This window comes from Abramis brama, assembly GCF_963993115.1.
Source record: "Abramis brama genome assembly, chromosome: 15".
Classification (NCBI taxonomy): domain Eukaryota; kingdom Metazoa; phylum Chordata; class Actinopteri; order Cypriniformes; family Leuciscidae; genus Abramis; species Abramis brama.
In genome coordinates this window covers 18,730,816-18,754,768 of record NC_139977.1, presented here as the reverse complement: position 1 = coordinate 18,754,768, position 23,953 = coordinate 18,730,816, and the positions used below count along the sequence as shown (strand labels likewise).

Sequence of the window (23,953 nt, the reverse complement as noted above, 5' to 3'; positions counted from 1 at the left end):
ATTCAGATACATCATAACCTGAAAAACAGAAGGGATCATTTTCATCTTTGTATATATGTGTAACACACGCAGCTAATGCAGAGCTAATGGAAAGTTCAAAAGAGCAGCATTTCATATTATTATTAATTTCCCCCCCAAAAAAATATTTATAAAAAAAAAACTTAAAAAAAACTTACTGACCCCAAACTCCAAACAAATCCAATCATTTTTCAAACTGCACAAATCCCAAATTCACCTTTATGTTTCCTACTGTCCCAACAATAAGAAATTCATTTTTCCTCTTCCAGATGCTGGATCATGATTCTTCCTCTTCACCCTCTGACGCTGAGTCAGACTAAACACTGGCATCACTCCTCCATTAGTCAGCACTCTAACCACACTGCTGGAGTACCATCTACTGAGTGTCCTTGATTATCATCATTTTCATTTGTGCCAATCAAAAGGGACATTTCTTTTTCTAAACCCAAGAAGTGTTTAAAGATGTATCACTGCATTATCAATGGATCACCCACAAACGACACAGAAACAAGGTTCTTCAATCATTTTGGTGTGCTGTAGGCCGTGGCCACATCACAGATGCAGATCTAAACAAGAGCAGTGAGAGTGTATCGATCAATAGGCCCATGCTCTCAATTCTAAAAAGATCAAAGACTTTCTGCTCAGTGATTTCCAAAGTGCTAAACCAGACGTTAAGCTGTACTTAGACCAAGACAGTGATTTCCACTGACTAAACACACAGTACATGAAAAACAAACCAGCTCTTCCATTCCCGGTGTGGACGATACATAAAATAAAATAAAGAAAAGGTTAAAAGGTAAACAAGGTTCTTGAAGTGGATGTCAAAGTCACAATAGATAATAGCCAAAGACTTTAGTTATACAAAGACGGTGCACTCAAATTATTATGAATGGGAGAAAGTGCATTGTGCAGTAAGGCAGAATAAGTACCACCTTCTAAATAAAAGAGAAGTATTCGATTTTGGATGCAGCGTCTGAGACACACACTTAGGACTGCACATGGGCATTGGTTGGTCCAGCCTGAAAAATGCATTATGTTAGTCATGATTTGAGTGTTTAGAAACAAAATTTAGAGACAGTTGGAGACAGTTGTTGTTAGATTTCATTGGTGATTTCAAATATGAAATTGAATTGCAAGCTTGGTGAACATCTTTGGAGAATTTGATGTTTCCCCATTCAAAGAGACAGGAGCTGTACTTGAATGATTGAAACAGCTGCCCAAGAGGCGTTTCAAAGATGACCGCCGAGTGAAATGACTTGGGACTTTGATATTAGCGTCTGCCAAATGCATGAATGTAAACCTGATAGTTTTACATCATTGTATAAAATCTAGATCTTTAATGGCACTTAAATGGAGTCAGTGAGTGTCATGACGTGAATAAATCAGTCATCTGGCATGTTCTCCAACATTGGAGGGGTGTTTTTCATGTGTTGATGAGCTTGAATTAGAAACATACTTTCTTTACTTTAACGCCAGAGCTAAGTCATGCATAATTAACTGAATTCCACAGGGCTCTTTTGAAGGTATCTATATATGGAACATCTTCCACTAGTGTTGTCTTGCATGCATCTACAGAGTAAAAGGAAGACTGTATTTGGGGGAGGGGGACCTGAGTCAATGCTGGCCCAAATACCAGCTGATTGACATATAAGGGTTAGTGACTTTTATGGAACAAGCCCTTTGCCCTGGGCAAGCGGTGGCCTGTTACTTCCTATCCACATCAATCGTGTCGCAGGCCGGCCTTTGGTGAAAAATGTATGCTAGAGCATCAAGGTTCATTGAGTATGTGAGTGGTGAATGATTTCATTGAGGAAGATATTATGAAAAAATCTTAGAAGACCAGGGTTTAAAGTTATTACTATATATATTATATATCATTATTATATATAGCCTACGTAACTATATAAATTTATACTACGGGGCTGTTGAATGCTTGAATCAGATTGGCTGATACGATAGTATAAAAACATTTTTTATACAACTAATGCAATATTTTACAATACAAACTAAATATTTTAGTATTTTTTTATGTTTTTTAATTGAATTTAATTGAATTTAATAGTTTTCTCTCATAAATGAGAAAACCGCCTAAAGTACTGAAGTACAATACAGACTAAACAAGTTAAGTGAAACAAGTTACAGTATTCTTGTTCAAAATGCCTTAATAATCACAAATTATAAAAATTTTGAACTAACCATAAAATATTACAATATGATTGTACGGTGATCCATATATCGATATAATATTGTATCGCCAAGTCTCATTCCCAACTTTAATGTGATCAGGGAAAACACAACAATACTACATTGAGGAACAACAGAGTATGTAACTTAATAGCAAAGACATAGAAATCACTCATCTGTCGTCCCATTATTCTCCTCAAAAAGACAGAAACTCAGATAATGGCCAGAATTTTTATCCAACTTCCTAACAGTTGAACGAGTCTGTGGATTATAGAAAGATCCAGTTCAAAAAGGCTCTACCCACAAATTTTTTGAATGAGACAAACTCTTCCATTGCTTCAGCGGGGAGTCTGCTCAGGCACATGGTTTGCACTGGCTGTGGTGGTGGTGGACTACACTGAGAGCGCTAGAAGAGGGAGAGTATCAGAGACAGGAAACTGCCTTTGAAGTGCTGAGAAAGTAGAAATGGAATCCAGCCACAGACATAGATAAGACATTCACTTCAGAGTCTATAGTGCTAGGGAGCTATTTGAACATTTTTGTCCATTTTTCCCAAGATATCCTGAATGCAATATATATATGAAGTGCAGTAGGTTGTGTTTTACCAATGCATTGGAGTAAGAAAACGGAGTGTCTTCTTCACACCAAGTGCAAATAGCCCAGCTTGTTGACAATCTTGTTGACAGAAGCTTTTGACGCGACCGACCCAAGTTCAATTTCCGAACTCATTCTTCTCCCTTTTCCTATTACATATCAGCTTGAAGAGGCATTTATTTTAAATAAAAAATAAGAAAATATTCGAAAAGTAGAAATAAAGTGCCTAAAGATTTAGTGGTGGGAATAAAGTATTAATCTCATCTAACTACTATTTACACTTAGTGCAAAGAAAAAACTGCTATTGTCAAATGTAAAAAGCAAAGCATCTATTGCTATTTTCACTTAGTGCCATAAGAAAAATAAACTTTATTCAAGATAAATGCCCGGATTTACAGACAAGGCTTAAGCCTAGTCCAAGACTAAAATGCATGTTTGAGCTGTTTTAACTTAAAGCAACTTGCACTGGCATATCTTAAAATGTCAGTGCTATTGTTTTGTCTCAAGATGAACACCAGTAAAGTTTTGTTTTCTAAGGCACGTTTATAAAAGCTACTTAAATGTCCTAATTTAACTAAAGCCATACTCCTGGCTTAATCTAAGCCCTGTCGAATGTTTAGATATTTTTTACTCGAAAACAAGACAACATACTGATTAAGAATTTTTTTTTATTATTATTAATTGAATCCCCCCCCCCCTCCCCTATTTGCAAAAGAAAACAAATGAAAAGTAACTATAATAAAACTTAAAAATGTATGTTTTCTAATAGTTGTTATTCCTATTTGTTCTTTATAGCCCAAAGCATTGCCCCTCCCTCAGAATCACTAGAGCCAACAAAATTAATTTGGAAATGGCTGCCTCAGTTGTGCGCTCATGGTTTGCATATATATATATATATATATATATATATATATGCTATCAGCGCAAGTCTGCTGTTTTCATTGTTTGATTAGAACGCCTGTCATGGATTTGGCTAGATAGCTGACATTATAAATCTGAATTACAAGACATTGAAAGTATCGGTTAAGAGAGCCAGTAAGTTGAAATATAGCAATTTGGGGGTTCTTTCTTTGCAATCTGCACTACCAAGACATAGAAACGACTATGATGGTGACATGCTCATGTGAGTTGTGTTGGAAATTCGGCCAGATGTGATGACAGGCTGCTTGTTTGTTATATAAACTATTTACATTTTTCCACAAGGAAGAATCCTACACACTTATCATTCTGCTGGATCAAGCTATCACAGCCTGAGGATGAAAGAGAAGTGATGACTGTTGGAAAACACAATGTTATCCAACACCGCTTAAAAATGAGCAGCTGTCAGGTCCCCCGCTAGCCCTCCTCTAACAAGCTTTCCATGAAACATATAGACTGCGGTACAAACCTCCAGAGCAAGCTTTCTTTAGATTCTCCATTTCCAGCTGGCAGCTACATCAACAATGCCTAAGGGTTAAAAACCCGGCAGAATGTAGTCTGCTAGCATGTGCTAACTGCTAAAACAAATCACCATCATTTCATATGTACCCACATCAGCTCAAATCACATTCTGTCTACCCAAAGTCAAAATTTTGGCTGGTTAGCATGGCCTGTTAGCCCCTCATGGTAGATGCTGTAACTATGACATTGTAGGGCATAAAGGGTAATAATATAATATAATATAATATAATATAATATAATATAATATAATATAATATAATATAATATAATATAATATAATAAGCAAATTTGAATGCTTTCTGAAGGATCATGTGATATTGAAGACTGGTAATGGGCTGCTGAAAATTCAGCTTTGCCATCACAAAAAAATAAATTATGTTTTAAAATATATTTAAATAGAAAACAGGTATTTTAAATTGTAATAATATTTCACAGTATAACAGTTTTTACTGTATTTTGATCAAATATATGCAGCCTTTGTGAGCATAAGAAAATTATTTAAAAAACATTTAAAACATCTTACCAACCCCAAAACAATCTATTATATTATATTATATTATATTATATTATATTATATTATATTATATTATATTATATTATATTATATTATATTATATTATTAGTCACATTTCATTTAAGGCTCAGGTGGTTAGCTCAATTCTTTTGAGATGAACAAGATCTGACAGCTCTCTCCAGGTATTATAAACCTCCTTGTTGTCAATCTAGACAAATTTAGATAAAAAGATCAATTTGAGCCCCAGCCAAAATGACATTCGAACAAACACAAAACTAGTTTAAAAGGGGAAAGCTGTTGGGCACATGCTCTTCTCATGAGGGAAGATGGTCTGTTCTTGAGGTGGACTGCTAGAGGTCTCAACAAGTTCAGTGCGGTCAGCTAGCATTGAGCCTTGAGGGCCTACAGTACCTGGAGCCATGCATCAGCTCATGACTCTCAGACTGCTGCCTCCCAGTTCTCTGTTTAGACAGAGCAACAAAGCATAGATCTGGCACCTGGCCAGTTTATGGGCCTGTTTTCCAGCTAACAGCTTGAGACGGGAGGGTGAGGGCAGGGAGAGATCTGCATTAGGGCTGGGATAGTGCAGCGTGGCTCTGACACACAGGAGGGAGACACTGAGCGAATGTAGCAAAGTGCACAGTCAGAACAGCAAGGTGAAATACGTCTCACTGTCAGATTAAGGGGATGACACAGCTCAAAGGTAAGATGATCACATTCTGCTTTTTATACATAAAAATTAGGGGTTAATAACACCTACATACAGCAACATATCAAACCACGTATAATGTCTTTCTTGACATAGGAAATGTATAATTATTCATAGTGCATGCAATGAAAAAGTTCTCAAAATGTGACCCAAGATTAGATGCTCCTTGGTGCTACACAGTTAGCAGCCCTCTAGTGGAGAAATTGGAAATTGCAGGGCTATGTGAGTCCATGAACCCAACATTTGAAATAAAGACAGACCACTTTTTTAAACTAGTCTAAACTGAAGGTCGGTTAGATTCACAGAACACATCTTGAATTACAATTATGATGGATCTATTAGAGTGGCCTCATGTTTAAAAAGCTAAAGACATCTGAGTAAGGTCAGGAAAGGCAGAATATTCATAAAGTGAATTACTATAACAACCTACAGCACAAAATGAATGATATATTAAAATACTACTGAGCACAACACCATACATATTCCCGGTAAAAGGCCCTTCAGATGTGTAATTAAAGTTCCCCAATTAATATTTTCAGAGCTTAAATATAGTTCAAACAAAAATTAAAACTTTGTCACCATTTACTCAATCTCATGAGGTTGCAAAACCTAAAGAACATGTTAGGCAAAATCAGCCTCAGCTAGCTCAAATATACAATGAAAGTGAATGGTAACATATAATTTTGTGCTCGACAAGAAAAAGAAAATCAGTAAATGCAATCCCTTTAATTTAATCGAACACACTTAATATGGAGTATACAAGCCTAAAGTTGCTCATGGTATTGAAGAACAGACGAATATGGATGAATAAACAGCTCAAACCCTCGTTTTGCAAGCTCAGATGACTTTTTTAAAAACACTAGCACTTAAACAGAAATGTCACTATGGTATAGTAATAATATTTATGCAAAGAGAAAACTATAATTATTATAATTATGAAAACAAAATAACCCAGAGCTGCTATACTGCTGTTTACTTTAAAATATTCCACATGATCAAATTAGAATTTAGATATATTATTAGAAATTAACTCAGAATGACCCAATCCCAGAATTTTATTTTAAACTCAGCAATATCTCACAACAAACATAAAGCTGTATATAATAAATTGCACTTCAACTCACCTTGAGCAGCTGTTCCTCTGGTGCTGAATACACTTGCTATCAAAGTGGCCACATACCAAATCATAGTACTATTGCCAACCAGAAAGAAACCTCATCATATCTCAAAGTGCCCCTTTCAATAAATCATTCTTAGCCGAGCCCCTGGACGTTAGACACACTGTCAGCTGTTGATACCCTTTTATTCATGCCCTGCATACTTTTCTCCGACGGTTCCCTTCATTCTTTCCCTCCCCTTCTTTCCTTTCGCATCCTCTCTCGATGAAATAGAGCACCTGCACCAGCGCACGGCAGCCAGACGCGGCTTGATGGCAATGCCAGCGTGAAACCAAGCGTGACAATTTAGCTGTTAGCTCCGCCCCCGCTCTGATTTCATTGGCCAGTGGGGGAGGCGTCGGGGCGGGTATTGGTCGCCTCTCCGTCGCTCTCCATGTAAAAACTGAGAGCACCGCGTTTCAAGGTGAGTTGGAGCGTGAAGTGGCGTCGGGACCGCAGTATCATGCGCAAAAGCGAAGTCGTGTAAGCAGACTGTCGGAGACCCTCCATAGGTATAAAGCAGCGTGTGGTGAAAGTTAAATGTGTGGAGGGGTAGACGTCAGACTTTCGTGTGGGAAGGAAATCCTCAACCTGTATGCGTCATTCGCAATCGCATTTCATCCCATCGATTGCAGTGCGCGCGGTGTTAGGATTGAGACATTAAACTGGAGCCACACTGAATTATCCGTTAGTAGTGATGTCACTTGTTAGTGACATCATGGTTGAACCAAATTTTTAGCTCTAAACTAATTCTAGAAGGAGGCAAGTAACTAGAGCACTGTAATAATATGACACCGTTATTATGAGTCAAATATATATATATATATATATATATATATATATATATATGCACATCACGAGTCAGTCCTCCCAGCGTCCAAAAGAGTCCAAAAGATGTAGTATAAATGACTCATTACTTGATGGTCACACCAACCTTTCCATTTAAATAAATAAATAAACAATCTGTCATTTACTCAGCCTTAAGTAATTCTAAATCCACATGCTTTTTTTCTAGCCTACTCTAAAACAAAAATGAGAACTTTTAAAGAATCTTAACACAGCTCTTTTCCATACAGTAAAAATGCTGTGTTGTTTTAACCCAGTTTTGAGTCAAATATGGACAAACTCAAACACTGGGTTAAAAATGTAATTAAAAAATGTAACCCAATGGCTGGGTTTGTCCATATTTGACCCAAATTTGGGTTAAAACAACCCAGCATTTTTTAGAGTAGCTCGTGGTGTCCAGAAGTTGTTAATCATGCAAGTGTAGTCCAGTTGAACAGATTCTAAGATCACAGTGTCGTATTACGAAAGAATAAAAGAAAAGCCCAAGAACTGGCAACACATCGCTTTTAACAATGGATAAAATTCCCCCGATACTAACCCATTCTGTCAATGTGATGGGTAATGATTCTCTGATAGTGACATCTTTAAAAAAGTTGTCCATAAAACTTCTTGCAATAGCTTTATGCAAGGAATGGACATTATTTACTGAAACATCATTCACATCCATGTTCAGTTCACATTCAAAAATAGTGCTCAGACTTGATTTTATTGTTTGGTGACTCACATATTCACCTTTTTTCACAGAAAAAAATAAATGTTAACTTATGGGTTTGGATCATCATGGGGTGAGTAAAAATAACAGAATTTTCTCTCAAAGCACTTTATTTTATAAAAGTATTTTAGCTGATACATATATCATATATTGTTAAAATTGAGCTATAGGCTGTTTTCTGTAAAAAAAACAAAAAAAAAAAAACAAAGTTTAAATATTTAATTTCCAGGAATACAGAGCTGTCAAATAATTACAGTGTACATACATATTGTGTTCTTTGCTAAATTTGAACATCCACAAATCAGCCTAATAGGAGACTGGTCAAGCTGGAAATTCACATGTAGCATCTCACTTACAATTTAAGGGGTAGAATCTGCTATACAGTCCATTTGAGCAATGTTTTAAATGGAAATTCTGGTGTTCTGCCAATGCTTATACGGCTTTAAAAGTTACATCCACTTAGACTTTGTTATTGATATTCATGTATTGTTTCTGTTCTGGGTTGGTTTGTCACATGTTTTAGTTCAGCTTCCTGTTTCAATTAGTTTCTAGGATTTTTCAATGGTTTGATTATCATGCGCACCTGTCATTCATTTCGTTGATTGGTTTGTTTGTATTTAAGCTCTGTGTTTCTTTCAGTTCATTGTCTGTCCATTTCATCACCTTGCACTGTACTATTGAGGTCTGTGATGTTCTCACCCTGCCTCCCACGTCCTCTACCTGTTCCGAGACGACCAAGAGAGCCGTTCCTAAGAATTCTGCCTATTCCGTGTCGGCTAAGGAGGCCACTTTTAATTAGTCAGTTTGTCCAGTATCGGCCAGGAAGGCCGTTTGTTAAACTCCAGCCTGCACTGCCCAGTCCTTCAGCCCTGTCTTCACTGCCTCTCATCAGCTCTTCCTCTCCTTCTACGTTACCTGCTCTGTGTTTCGTGGATCCGCCTCGGGCTGATAGTTCACCAGCTCAGCCCTAAGCTGTCCAGCCGTTTGCTCCGTCTAGTATCTCCGAGCCCATCACTCCACCTCGGCCCATCGACCTGTCGACTCCACTGTTGCTCCTCGCCCCCTCGGCTCCACCTGGGACCATCGTCCCTACAGTTCTACCAGGCTTCCCTATCCCTCTGGCTCCACATTGTGGTCACTCTGCCATCGCCATGGAGTTACGGGCCATCATCCCTTAACCCCTTTGGCTCCGTCAGGCTCCTCCTTCCCTCTGGCTCCACCTCAGTCCTCAGGCGCACCAGCTCCGCCTCAGTCCTCCAGCACCCTGGTTTCACCTTGGCCGCTCGTCCCCATGGCTCCGTCTGGTCTCCAGGACCTTCTGTGTTCCCTGGTTTCTTCGGCTCCGCCTGGGTCTCCAACGCCCTCAACCTTGTCTCAGTCAGTCATCTCCCTGGTTCTGCCTGTCAAGTCTCCACCATGGCTTCACCCTCCAGTGTACTGTCCTTATCCACTGTGTATAAACCCACATTCAATGACACAAACGCTGTTTAGAGGCAAAAAAAGGTTTAATAAAGGTTTTATGAATTATTGTAACCTCTTACTCATTTGTCTCAGTATATACATTTACTGTCAAGTTTTATTCCACCCACTCACCCATATGATTTATTAACCTGCTTGAAAATATAGTTAATATTTGTAGGTACAGCTATATATACATTATTTAACAGTAAGATGTGTTTGTTTTCCCTGAGGTGAAAAGATGAAGATATGTTTTCCCTCAGGTAAGAAATTCACATCTGTTGGGTTTGACACCAGCTGCAAAGTGCTATGCAATCATCTGAACTGAAAATAACACACAGGCCTCAAAATTATCTCGATTTCCATAACCATTTTATAGCTGAAGGGCATATAAGTATATTCAGCCCTACAACTCACCTTCAGATAGGTCATTATAATGTGGTTCAGGAAACCATGATTAATTCGTTGTTTTTTTTTGGTTTTTTTACGCAGCTTGTTGCAGTTATCTTGGACTTAAATCGATTTGATTTATTACACAAGTTAACACGTTCAGTAATGAAAAAGAAGAATCAAGAAAAAGTAGGGCAAAGTATCCATCGGCGTTTTCAGATTCACTTTTATTCTTATTTACGTTTGATCCTTCGATTAAAATTTTTGATTCAAAGCTGATTCATTAGGGTAAATTTCATGTATTATGTCAATTTTGCAAATGGGCATGGTCTTGGTTTGTGATTTTTCACACTGAAAGTATTTTGAGAGTGTGGGTTAAACTCTCGACTGATGTTGAAGATAAATGGGTTTGGAACCACCTTAACCTTTAAAAACCTGTCTGTGCTGTGATGCGCACAAACAGTAAGTTCCAGAGATAAAGATCAGCCTATTTATAGAAATAGCCTTTCTTTGGGATATATTTTTTTTCTTTAGTGTACTACAGTGGTCTATATACAACACCAGAGTTTTGATTTGAGAGCATGCTTTATGCTGTATAGAACATATTTATGTTACGCATGTGTTGCCGTCATCTTGGACTTAGGTCGGCACTACTGATTGATTTGATTTATGAGTGAACGTGTTCCATAATGGGGGTTATTCAGATAAAGTGAGTTGGGCTGGATATCAATCAGCATGTTCAGAAGTAGTTCAATTCTGACTCACAAGCTTTCATGCTGATTCATTGGGATATATTGTCGATTTTGCTCACATTCTGTATGAAATAGATTATCTCTCCACTAATGCTGTAAATTGTGCATGGCAGTGATTCACACTTATAACTTGTCATTTTGAACAATTCATTAAAAGAAGAGGCTTCATAAGAGTCATTTAGCATACAGATTTGGCCCAGTTTGGTACAATTTATTTTTTATTTCCAGCTTTCCAGTAAAAATGCATGGGGTCCGATGTTGTTTTAACCCCAACATTCTTCAAAATATTGTTCCACAAAAGAGGTGTAGAACATCATGAGAGTGATTAAATAATGACAAAATTAAATTTTTTGGCTGAACTGTTTCTTTAAAGGATATATTTAAAATGCTGACCAGAAAATCAGGAGCACTCTGTATAATAAGAATTAATATTAAATGTGCATGCATCATAAATTAGCTTCTCCGGGGCATGAGGCTGTAGTAGCTCTGAGTCATGAAATGCTTTAAACTTTTCATATGTACCCACAGGGGACAATAAATAAGACTTTTGTGTTTTTCCACTCCATTAGAAGATTTGCATATATCAAAAGAACAGCAGATGCTCTGCACTATAGTTTGTCAGTTCTCTGTGCTCAGGGCATATTTGGGCAGTCTGGCATTTCATGAAATGTTAACCACTGTCGACTTGACAAATACAAGAATGCAAATCATCTATGGCTAGGCTCTTGTGTTCCATAAGAAATACAAAGACAACAGATAAACAGCTTGCCAGTGTACTGGCTAATGTTAATGCTGCTTGTGGCTGGATGTTTTCACTCTCTGATACGTACAGAGGCAACACACAAAAACTAGTGAGAAAATGACTTCAGATGTTCTTTTTTTATCAGATTATTATTTGATGTTAATTTAAATCAATTTATAATTTTATATATCAGTTTGTGATCATTATGGTTTATCTGAATGTTGAGCATAGCTGAGCCTAGTAACTAGTCTGTCACGAGACATATATAGCAGTTACTATAAACAGAAAGCAGCCTCAGAAAGGGTTTTGACTTTGGCTTGGCTTTGATTGCACTGTGAACAATCCCAATGAATGGGGAATAAGCAGTATGTGTACCTCATTCCTAAAATGTTGATGTTAATTGTTTACCATTTAGCAACTCTGGTGTTACAATTATTTATCCGTGGTTTCCATTAAAAGTAATTGCAATTGATCAGGAGCAACTCATTTGATCAATGTCATTGATTCCTCGATTAGAAAGACAAACAGATCTTCTCATTAGGTGTTTTTTTAGTAAATTGAGTTAAGAAATTAGTGTAGCCATTGCAGAAATTAAATCTCTGATGCTATTTTCACAGTCTTTGTGTCCACTTCCAAATAGAGTAAATGTGCAGGCAGCAAATGAGCAACAAACGTCTAAACAATACGTCTAAACAATAGTAAACAAGAAACCAGTTTGGTAAAATGACATGAAGTTATGCTCTTTATCTGATGAATCTCATTTCCCAACAAATCAGGAAGATCTTGTCACAGAAAAGGTACAGTAATGCAGAACAGGAGTTGCATGCATTAGCACCATATTAGGGCCTTATTGACAAAATGCACCACATATGGGGAGGGGACTATCGATCCTCCTCTTCCCTCTTTAATGCTTTCTCATAGTTCTCAGATTCAATTGCTAGTACACTTTTCAGCACACAGCTTCCTATAGATCATCCCATGATGTTGAAAAAAAAGTGAGTGTCCAAAAAGACCACATTAAAAATGTGGGATTCATACGGGGGGGGGGTATTTTTTTTATTGTAATGTATCATACTTTTGTATAGTAAATGTAAACTCTCTTTCTCTCTTTCAGATGTTTGAACACTTACATAAGTGCTGAGGATGTGTGTGCACACTCACCCTTAGCACATTTGTAATTGTATCTGTGTTTACCAATTTTGTTTACAGTGCCTTGAATGTCATGTTTCCAAAAACTGCATCCACAATAAGCTCTTTCATTTATAAATGACCTCTTCTTGTTTGCTGTAATCTACTGTATGGGCTGTTTAAAGCTAGTTGATTAGTGGTCAGCTGTTTAAGTTCTACACATTTTTCAACATCTGTACAATAAAGGGCACCTTTAAATGCACCTTTGATATGAACTAGTCAAAGTAATCCTTGTTCATTCTGGTCAGGGTTGAGCAAATAATTGGATAGCTGTTGGCTGGCACTGCTCCACCCCTGTGCCCATGGGAAGTCTGGCATACACGCCTGGCTGTGGCACTTTGGATTTGGGGATGGGGGGTGTAAAGTAGGTCATATGGACTCCTGTCAGCTACAGTCTGCTCGTGACCAACACCCCCTACCAGTAATTCATTAGCCCTACTCAAAAGCATCAGCTAGTTGGACTGTGTTTGGACTATAACCATAGTAACTGTGGTGAAAGCACAGAATCAGCCCTAATGATCAATATGTGGGGTCGTTAGTGTGTCAGTGGCAACTGTCCTCTAGTTATTACCAGCATGTTAGATTTTACTACAGCGAACACAAACTGTAAATATGTGCATAATTCAAGGTCACTGCGTTTTTTTGGTGCTGTCACATCGCATATAAAGATGTCATCTAGCCCAAGTGTGTAATTCATGTCCAACCATTACAGTGAACCCATTTCCTAATGATTAGCATGAAAAAATCAGACATCTGTGACCGTGTCTGAGTGCTGTATTTATTTTTCAACAAAATACTGTTTTAAGTTAATTATGATCTGTCATGCATATGGCAGGCTGGATTTTTGAAAAGTTAAACTTAAGAACTGAAAGGTGTAATGGAATTATGTGATACAAAATCACACTTACAATGAGTCTTACTTTACTTTTAAATGTAAATGTCCTTCCAGACAGGTCTTATTTTTTTTTTTTTTACTATATTAATATTACCAATTAGCTTCTGATATTTCTGGCCTATTCTGAACAGAATTAAATTTGGATAGATAGATAGATAGATAGATAGATAGATAGATAGATAGATAGATAGATAGATAGATAGATAGATAGATAGATAGATAGATAGATAGATAGATAGATAGATAGATAGATAGATAGATAGATAGATAGATAGATACTTAGCTTCAAAAAATGAAAGACTCTTAGCTTCAAATTCCTTAAGGAATAAGATGCATTTCTCATGGTAACAGTTTGAGACAGGCTGATTGTGCGGAGATGAAGTGCTTCACATGATGCATTTCAGATTCATGAGTAAGTAAAACTATATATAGTGTACTTACATATTGGATGCTTGAGTATTGAGTATTGAGGTGAAAATCCTTGTGGCACTCGTTGGTTTCTAAAGCATTGCTGTAATGGCTGGTTGAAGACAGGATGAGTTGAGGAGGGACCGGTCAGTTGCCTTCTGGACGTAATGCTCTCAAAAGTAGAGTGCAGTTATTTTCAGTACTTTGTGTGCGTCCTGATCTTACATCTCTGTATAAAACAGCCCCTCAAACTGTATCAGACCAAAAGTAGTTTATTGTATTTTGATATTTTAACAGCCCAAGCAAACAGAATATGTAGAATGATGCATCAATCAAATTCATAAGGAAAATATATAAATAAATAATTTTCATAGTGGATTGCAAGTGATCAAGAGGTTCCATTTACATGTAACGTACGGCAAAGACGTACATCTGAGTCAATGATATATTACTATACTATATTTTTCATTTAGACTAAAGTTTCCTATCCTTGAGAGAAAGAACTTGTTATCTTGATGTTTTGAGACGAGACTCCTGTTTATAGTTAGAACCTAGCCAAATCCAACCTTGGAACCATGTCAGTGTGTGTGTTAGTCTTCTTGGTTGCAGGTTAAGGAACCACTGGCATTATTGGAGACTGACTGAGTTGATATATGCTTTAGTCTATCTGTATATGTGTGGAAAATTACAATGTTTAGCTATTTCTTAGCCAATGAGAATCATTCACCCTGAAGCAAGGACATAGTTATACCCTTGGTGAAGGGTATAACTGCTGTGATCTTTGTAACTGTAAGCGGGGCGGCCTATGAACTCCTGTTTGAGTCTTGAAGCTGACTTCTGCTGATGAAACTGCAAACTATCTTCAGTAAAACTTTTCTTCAATTTATTATAATTCTGACTCGGGGTCTTCTTTCAAACATCTGGTCCTTGGGTCCTAAACTGTTAACCCCTAACAAATCGTTTACTTAACTGATTCATTCTAGCACGCTGATTCCAGGTAGCGCTCAACAGTTGATTCTGCTTTGGCTTCGTTTCGGACTTTTTTCGCTGATGAAACAAAAACACACAAATAACTAGTAATGTTTTGTGTAAAATGTAAGTTGTTTAATATTAACCTGTTTATTGAACTGTGTGATTTAAAATTCCAAACTCTGATGATATAGTACAGAACAATCTTTCCGTGATTTTTTTTTTTTATAAAAGACTTTCCTCGGCTGCATCCCCTATATCTACAGACATCCTAACATCTCTTCTTGTTGTCTTCCAGCATTTCAACAGAGGTGTCAGCCTCTGAAGATGAATAGGTGGCTCCTCTAGCCTATATTTAATGTAGGTGCCAAGACTAATTGGTTTTTATTTAGAAGGAAGAAACTGCTGAGCCACAGATAGATGGCAAGAGAGGTCTGAGGAAGAAGTGGGTGAGTGTGTGTGTTGGAGGGGGGGGGATAGTGAGAGGATAGGTAATATACTGTACGTCAGTGAGATTAGCTTAAAGCAAAGAATCTGGGCCAAAAGGCAAAACAAGTCCCCTGTGAGCACATAGAGTATTGCGCTAGCATTTTTTATTCATAAAAACCTACAATGAGCTAATTAAAAAAAAGGAGGGAGGGAAATCAACTGCCCTGGAATAATTGCCGTGGATCTATGAAGCAATGAGATTAATTACTTTATGATAAACTATTCAAAAAAGAGGTCAGTGCAATTTAATTATAAAATACACCAGATATGCCCCAGTGAATAGTTAACAGATTTTATTCCATTGTTCTTATAATATGAACAACATTATAGCAACAGCACAGCAGTGTTAACATCGCCTTAAACTGTCCTGCTGTCATATATAATGAGAGTATATAATCAGAGGTAATTGTAAAGCAGCACCATTCAGCAAGCATACAGAGAGAAGAAGCTCTGCGGACTGTAATCGGATAAACGCTCAGTGGCAGGTTTAAGCCATGGGCTTGATCCATTGCTTGGCAAACACTGTGTATCATATACAAGCCTGATAAACAACCATTTTCCTTCATTTGGAGACATATTTTGAATGATCTGGAGACAAAGCCAAATTAGAAAATGTGGTGCCTCAGATCATCAATTGATGCAGACAACCGTCACAGTTGTGTTTCTGTCTGAGTCTTGTTTTCATTATTCACGTCTTCCTTTGTTCTGTTTTCCCGCCACTCCTTTGTTTCCACGGTAACCTTTCATTAGTTCATCTGTTACACCTGTTTCCTCATTAGTCTTGTCAGCTGTGTCTCGTTTCCCTGATCTGTGTACTTAACCCCACCTTATTCGTGGTCCGATCTATTTTGTATTATGTGTGTGAACCCTCTGCCCGTCTTCTATGTACCAGTTTGATTTATATTGTGAGTAAAAGTTTGCATTGGAACTTTTGATTCTTCTTCGTCTTCTGCCTGCACCACACCGTGACAACTATGTAGCCACAAAAGATAGTTGTGTATTGCTCTTTACGTACAGTTTGGAATACAGTGTCAGTTTAGAAATGTGTGGCTCAGTGATGCTCAAGAGATGAAATCAATATAAAAAAATTACAGCCTCTGTAAATTTACAGATAATTATCTTATCTTTATGTCTTTATATCTTATTATTACTATATCTTATTTATTGTCTCTTATTTTTATTTGTTTAATTATTATTTAATAAATGATATAAAATGTAATATTAATTATTTATTTTCCTATATTTTGTTTTGTCTTTATATTTTATGAGGTCCTTTGGTACTGATGGTAAAGTAATTGTCAAAATGTGTCATATTTTTGGACCAATTTCCACCCTTTTAGAATTAAATAGCGGCACCTTTCAGATTCATATGTAAATGTTCCCGTTGCATGTGAAACCAGTAGCAGAGCTGAGTGCTGTACTTCATTGCTCACACACCAGCTTGCAGGTTTGCTGTTGTGTCCATTATATTTTTTAACAACCCCATCTTTCAATAACAACCTTGTCAAATTCTGCATTACATTGTTGTGACAGCCTGTAATGTGTTGCAAAAGCTCTTAAGATCAGACTGGAATGATCAGGGACCTTAAAAATAAACATTTGGATCCTTCAGAAGTATAAATACAGCGTGGCAGATGATAATAAACAGTTAAGAATAGTCTGATGAACTTTCACACGTTAGTTCATCTGGTGTTGTGATCTCAACACTACTTTTCTCTTTTATCTTGCTGTTTTATGTTTTGGGGGAGATTTTTTTTATTCCCATTCCTTCTCTTTTTGTCGATGCAATTGCAGAGCTTTACCAGCAGAGGATGTATGAAAATTATTGATGCCTTCAATGGACTCTCGGTTTTACTGGTTACACAAATGTTGATGAGCAAGATATCCATAAAGCCATGAGAGACTCACGTTTGAATAGTGTTAAGCTTCTAAATGCAAGATAAATGGGAAATAACAAGTCAGTGACATTTTGTAGAGAACAGTAAACATTAACATAAACAAGAATTGAGAGTAATAGTGCTCGTAAGCAGCAGAAACTGTCAGTTTATTTTTACCATGCTGTTATTCAGCATTTAATAACAGTATACCGCAGCACTCCTGTCTCATCGACAATAAGATACGCTCTCTTTCGGCATATAAAACACTTGATTACATCATAATTTGGTGCCAGGATAGTACACGCTGTTCTCCACTAAATCTTTGTCATTTCATTGTGATTCAGTTAGAAGCACAGATCCCACGACTGTACTCAGTGTCAATCTCTAGCATTGCCATAGTTACTATCTTCTCTTAAAGGCGATGCTTCAATATGATTGTAAATTTCACACTGCTCATTCCTAATAATGCTGACACAAATGCCAGCCTTTATGGATTCTTTCTCAGCAATATGCCCCTGGGTCTGGATTACAGGCCTATAATTCTTATTGACAGGCCAAAGGTGCAAGTATGATTTATTACAGAGAGCAAGAAACATCCTCAGACAGCCCTGCCACAGGCACACTGATTAACACTGTATATAAAAAAGAAATCACTAGAAACTGTGATTGAAACTGCAGATAAACATGCCTACATTATACAATGGGATTCAAAAGACCACTAGTAAAAATTCGGTTTCACTTTATTTTGATGGTCCCTTTAACACATTATGTTGACTATAAGTAATGTTGCACCTTCATGGCTACTAACTCTCATTAGAGTGTTAGTAGAGTATTAATAAACTGGTATTATGGTTAGAATAAGTTGACGTAGTTGCAAAGTTACTTATAGTTAGTAGATTGTCTGTTGGAGGACCATCTCAATAAAGAGTTTGACAGTCTACTAATACTCTAATGACAGTTAGGCTAGTTGACATGTAGTTGCAAAGTTACTTAGTCAACAGAATGTTCAAAAGGGACCATCAAAATAAAGTTTTACCAAAAATTCTACTATTTTGCATTACTGTCTAATTCAAAGTGCATACAACTGTTACATGTTTAATTATAGAAAACTCCCAGATTTTTTAATTTATTTGTTTGTTTGTTTGTTTGTTTTACGACTCAACTGCTGCTATGGAACCACTGTGATCATACAGTATGTACTGACTGGTCATAAATAAATGTAATATAATAATAATATTTTTAATAATTATAATGCAAATATGTATTATTAATAAAATTATACTATTGTCACATGTATAGCCTGTTTTGGTTTTGTGTTTCCTGTGCTCATTTTGCTTAAGTTCCTAGTCATCGTTAGTTTCCTTGGTTATTAATTAATTTATGCACATGTTCTGTTTTCCATTGATTACTCTGTCTGTATTTAAAGGGATATTTCACCGCTGGAAAGATGAATGTGTATTTAAATTGGGTCATTTATGTAGTAGAAATGTGAAATTATTTTAGAAGTTGGTGCCTTCTAGACTGAGAAAAGCCAGAAAATGTATTTTTGGCTCACACTGAAAAAAATGATTAGTTGAATTTAATAAAAAAGATTATCGTAATTGGTTGCACACAATTGATTTTACCTACATTTAAACAAATGCATTAAGTTGAACTTAATCAATTTTAGTTCAACTTAATGCATTTGTTTAAATGTAGGTAAAATCAATTGTGTGCAACCACTTACGATAATTTTTTTTATTAAATTCAACTAATCATTTTTTTTCAGTGCATGTGGATGAAAGACAACAACTCCCAGAATGCACTTGCTTCACTGCCCAACGGCAGTATCGGAAGAAATGATAAAACTAGGCTACTAGTTGACTCGAAACTGAAAAGACGCCGTTTTATCGTGAGATCCCACCCCCTATGGGCGGGTTGAAAACATGCGGAACGAGCTCCTACTACTGGCTGTAGTCTCTTAGCCTGACTACGTCAGACTTCCTACGTCAGACTTCCTACTTCCGCTCAATTTCATTTCGCTTCTGTATTCAGTCTGAGAAAGCGTAATAGCTTTCCGTTTTCCTCCGGCCTGAAAACAGCCGGCCAATCAACGAACAGAGGGCGGGCTGAGAGCCGTGACGTAGACGCTGATTGTACCGTGGATGCGTAGATTTACTTCACATAATCTGCAAAAGTCGTTCACAGCCATGTTCACTCCGGTATTTCACTCGATGGTTTTGTTTTCGCATCATACATGTGTTTACAGTGGAAGTTAGATGCGGCTGAGCATGCGCATAACACATGCCATAACCAAACGTTATGTGATTGGCTTACGGGTAACCAATGATTTTAAACTTCCGACAAGCGCACTACCAGGCTAGTAGTCTCTAATGGTGATTTTTGCGTCATCAGAGTTTTTTTCCCAGACACACAATACAGAAATCTCTCGTCTCAGGGGGACATGAGGGAGGGAAGCACTGTCATTCGAAAATACTACCGGGTTTCTACTGATACAAAGCTTAATGCTAATCGGTGAAGTATCCCTTTAAGGGGGATTAATAAAGAAGTGCTTGTTTGGATTCTCCTGCGTTTTGCGATTACTACAACCACCAGAATGTGACAACTATTTATAATTATTATAATTAAAAATAATTATTAAAATAAAATAACATTTTCTTAGTTTGCAGTAAATAATAAAATAGAAATTGTTTATTTGAAAGTGTTTTCTCTGGTATTATTACTTTCATCCCAAACTTTGTTTCCTAAAGCTGGCATCTCATTACACACAACTCTGTCTGTACCCCTTTCAGTTCTTATTTTCAAATATTGAAATCATGTCTCTCAGCACATTGATCCTTAGAGAACACAAACACTTGTTTCTGCAGTTTACAGTGATTAATTTTTAATTGCTGTATTCAAAGGGAAAGTCTGCTCTGAGATTCAAACAGGCCTTGAACATTGCTGCTGTTTTGTTGGAGTAACAGAAAAGTGAATGGGAGTTAGTTTACTTGTTGACGCATGTCAACAACAGCATCTGCAAACATGCAATTAATTCATGAGATGATTTAGAGTCTGGAGTCTTTAATGAAGGATAAATGCTCAATGGATGATGACCCAGTGAATGCAGATGTTGACATTTCAAATGTTGCGACAGCTTTCAAATAGTGAAATCAGTTGTGTGCATAGTTTAAGACTTGTGAAAGTATTGTCAATCTTTTCTTAAATTGCTTTAAGTAACTGCAAGATGTTTTGTACTTGTGTAGTGTATTTTATTTGTGTATTTAATCTTTAAAACGTCATTATTAGGTGTGTTGAGACTCTCAGATATTACTTCCTCAGGTGAAACACTCAGAAAGTGCAACTTTCAGCACTTTCAGGCTGCTAGGTTGTGACATGAACATTTTGATCATGTTATTTTTTTTCTGTTAAAGATCAATTTTCAAACTTTGTTTTTGTTGTCAGGTCTGAGGTGCGGATTGAGATGTCACACTTCTGACTAAGAGTTAAATGTTATTGCAGCCAGGCATGGCATGTGTGATGGACATACTGTTGACAGATTGTGCTGTGAATGTGTCACTCAGAGTCGTGATGATGAAACCAAAGTTTATTTGGAAGAGAACAGCTTTTTGAAACATCTTGTTCAGAGATGCATCACCAAGCTATGCTAAAGTATTTGTACTTTGGGCACAAATGTTTAAGACTTTTAGATGTGTTTTAAAAAAACGTAAAAATACTTAATTAGACTACGCCTCACCAAAACCCTGCCCTACAAAAAAAGAGCGGAACGCACAAAATTAACTAGGGGGTTTCTGATTAGCTAGTTCTCTAATTGGCTGAAAAAGGACCTGACTCTTTTTTGCTATTTAATGAGCAAAGGGATTTCACTCAGACATGATTTATCAGGACATTTACTGTATTTCAGCGGTGTATGTCAGGTAGAAGGAACTTTTCTATAAAATTCTGTATCCGTCTCAGAGTAAAAAAAAAAGGCAATTGTGATATGTTTTAAATAAGGAATAAAGTAATTCTCTAAAGTTTAATTTGAGATATTCAAAGGCCAAATTGTGAGATAAAAAGTTGTTATTTTTCGAGATAAAGTCTAAGTATAAGATATAACGTTGCAATTGTCCGATATAAATTCACAATTACTAAAACATAGCTACAAATTTGAGATATAAAGGTCAAATTGCGAGACATAAATTTGTAATTGCTAGATCAGTCTAGGTGTAAGATATAAAGTTGCAATTGTGCAATATAAAGTCACAATTACTAAAACAAAGATTCAATTTGAGATAAAGTCACAATGTGAGATATAAAGGCCAAATTGTGAGATATAAAGTTGTAATTGCAAGATAAAGTCTAAATATAAGATATAAAGTCGCAATCGTGCAATTAAAGTAACAGTTTTGAGATAAAAAGTCAAATTGTGAGATATAAAGGCCAAATTGCGAAACATAAATTCGTAATTAAAAGATCAGTCTAGGTGTAAGATACTAAGTCGAAATTACGAGAAACAAAGTTGTCATTTTGAGATATAAAGTAACATTGTGAAATCTAAAGTCTATTTTTTTCGATCAAAAGGCTGTGAGATAAACTATAGATATGAAGTCACACTGTGAGATATAAATGTTGAATTACAAGCTATAAAGTTGTAATTGTGAGATAAAACCTTGGTGTGACATATAAAGTCAGTATGTGAGCTAAAAAGTGACTTTCTATTATTAATATTGTTTTATTCCTATGTTATGGCTTAATTAAAAAAAAGAAAAGAAAATGCTAATAGCACTTTTAACACAGTTATTCTTTTTACTTACACCAGAATCTTTCTTATATGTGTCTTCTGGTAGATGTTTTGTTCAAACACTAGTCATTATGTTTTCAAATTAATCTTTGGGTTAATTAAAATGTGAATTGCCCTTTATAAAGTACTCTTTATATTCTAGAGTGAGTCAGCAAAATGAGCTCTAAATAACTGTTCATTGAGTTTGAACCTTAGAGAGATTACACAAAGGGACACGTGTGAGACAGTCTAAATATAATCCTCCTCTGTGCTGGAATGGGCCGACAGAATGAGTTTAGGAAATACTTTCTGGACCGACAGTCAAAGAATGGCCAGTCGAGCCCACGATAACCCTGCTCGCAGCTCTCATAGAGATATCAGGAGTCAAGCTCTGAGTGACACGCTAGAACATTCGTACTGACTCTATCTCTCACCGGACAGGGGTCTGCACCAGGCCTCAGCCAAAAGTGTGGCTTACTGTCACTCAGACAGATACAGTACATACACGTCACGTCACTGCAGATGTGCTGGATGCTCAGACTGCGATAGAAGTGTTGAATTTCTAAACATTTGAAGAAAGTTGGCCATTTCAGGAATGAAGATAAGAGAAGTTTTAAAACCGAAGAATCCAACAGCACGATTTTAAGCTGTATCTAAATCCAGCCCCGTCACTGAGGTAGAACTTGTTTTGGGCGCTCTGGGCCACTGAACTATGTAATTGAACTGAGCTGTCCTGTTTCCAGACAGCTTTTGAAGTCTTTAATATTGCTCGACAACCAAGTGTATTGCATTAAGAGAGCGGTTTGAGATTATTTCTTCTTAAAATATTGTATTAAAATATGTTTTCCTGCCATTTCAGCATTCCTGTGCTCTCTGCTTGTTAAAAAAAAAAAGATTGGTGAATGAATGAAAAATCCATTCATTTATGTAATCCAGTAATGGAAGATAAATAGCTCAGCTTTATTCCTCTTTATCCATTCTCATTTCAGATAAGGTAAAACCATTTGTTTCTTTTCTCTAAAAGCACTATTCGTGTTATGAATCTAGTAAGATCATCTTTGGCGACAACAAAATGTTTCATTTTGAGCAAATGAGATTGCTCTCATATTTTGCTTGTCACGGAACACTTTTACTTTATTGGCCACCTGACAGCTGATCCGGGATCAGTATCTCATCTTATTCTACCAAAATGTCACTGACCTATGATAGCGTTAAACTGGTCATAACATCTGTCATCATTAGAATGGAAAGTGATGCAATACATGAATATTTTACCCTCACTTAAACTCAAAAGGCCACTGGAGTAAACTCGTGAAGCCAAAGTTGTTGCAAAAACTGAATTTTTTTTTACGTTTATTATTATTATTATTATTATCATTTTCACTTATTACCATGTCACAATCTCACTTTTTGTTGGGTCATAAAATTATGATAAGACATTGTTTTCTCTAGAGAAGATGATTCGTTAAAAGGTATAATATGAGCATCCATAAATGAGTAGGAAGACATTTATTTATAAGACCATCTGAACTCTTCCATAATCATGCTCTTTATTACTCATCTGATTTAAGTCACGCTGCACCTCCACAGCAGCTGCTTCTATGTTGAGACTTCACAACTCTTCTGTATGCACTATTATCTGTGCGACTGTAAAGTGCGTACAATTGATGTCATCTCTGTTGACACAAAATTAATCATAACACCCTTCCCAGAGGAATATATGCTAATTGTGCTATATTTTGTTCATGACCATCCAGGCTGGCATAAAAATGCAAGTCTTGGAATGAATAAAGTGCATGATTAGAATTTTAAACCAATAAACGATATGAGACAGTATGACTTGTATGTG

The 23,953-nt window shown here is 36.6% G+C and overlaps 1 protein-coding gene across 2 annotated transcripts in view; it reads right to left on the bottom strand.

Annotated features, from left to right (window-relative positions):
* igsf9bb (immunoglobulin superfamily, member 9Bb) overlaps positions 1-6,846 on the bottom strand; it is a 119,329-nt gene extending 112,483 nt beyond the window's left edge. For both annotated transcript variants that reach the window (XM_084136647.1, XM_084136648.1), the window contains exon 1: positions 6,584-6,846. In XM_084136647.1, the coding sequence (XP_083992773.1) occupies positions 6,584-6,647 (64 nt within the window). In that variant the 5' untranslated portion in view covers positions 6,648-6,846. The remainder of the gene's footprint in view (positions 1-6,583) is intronic.
* Between the last annotated feature and the right edge of the window lie 17,107 nt (positions 6,847-23,953).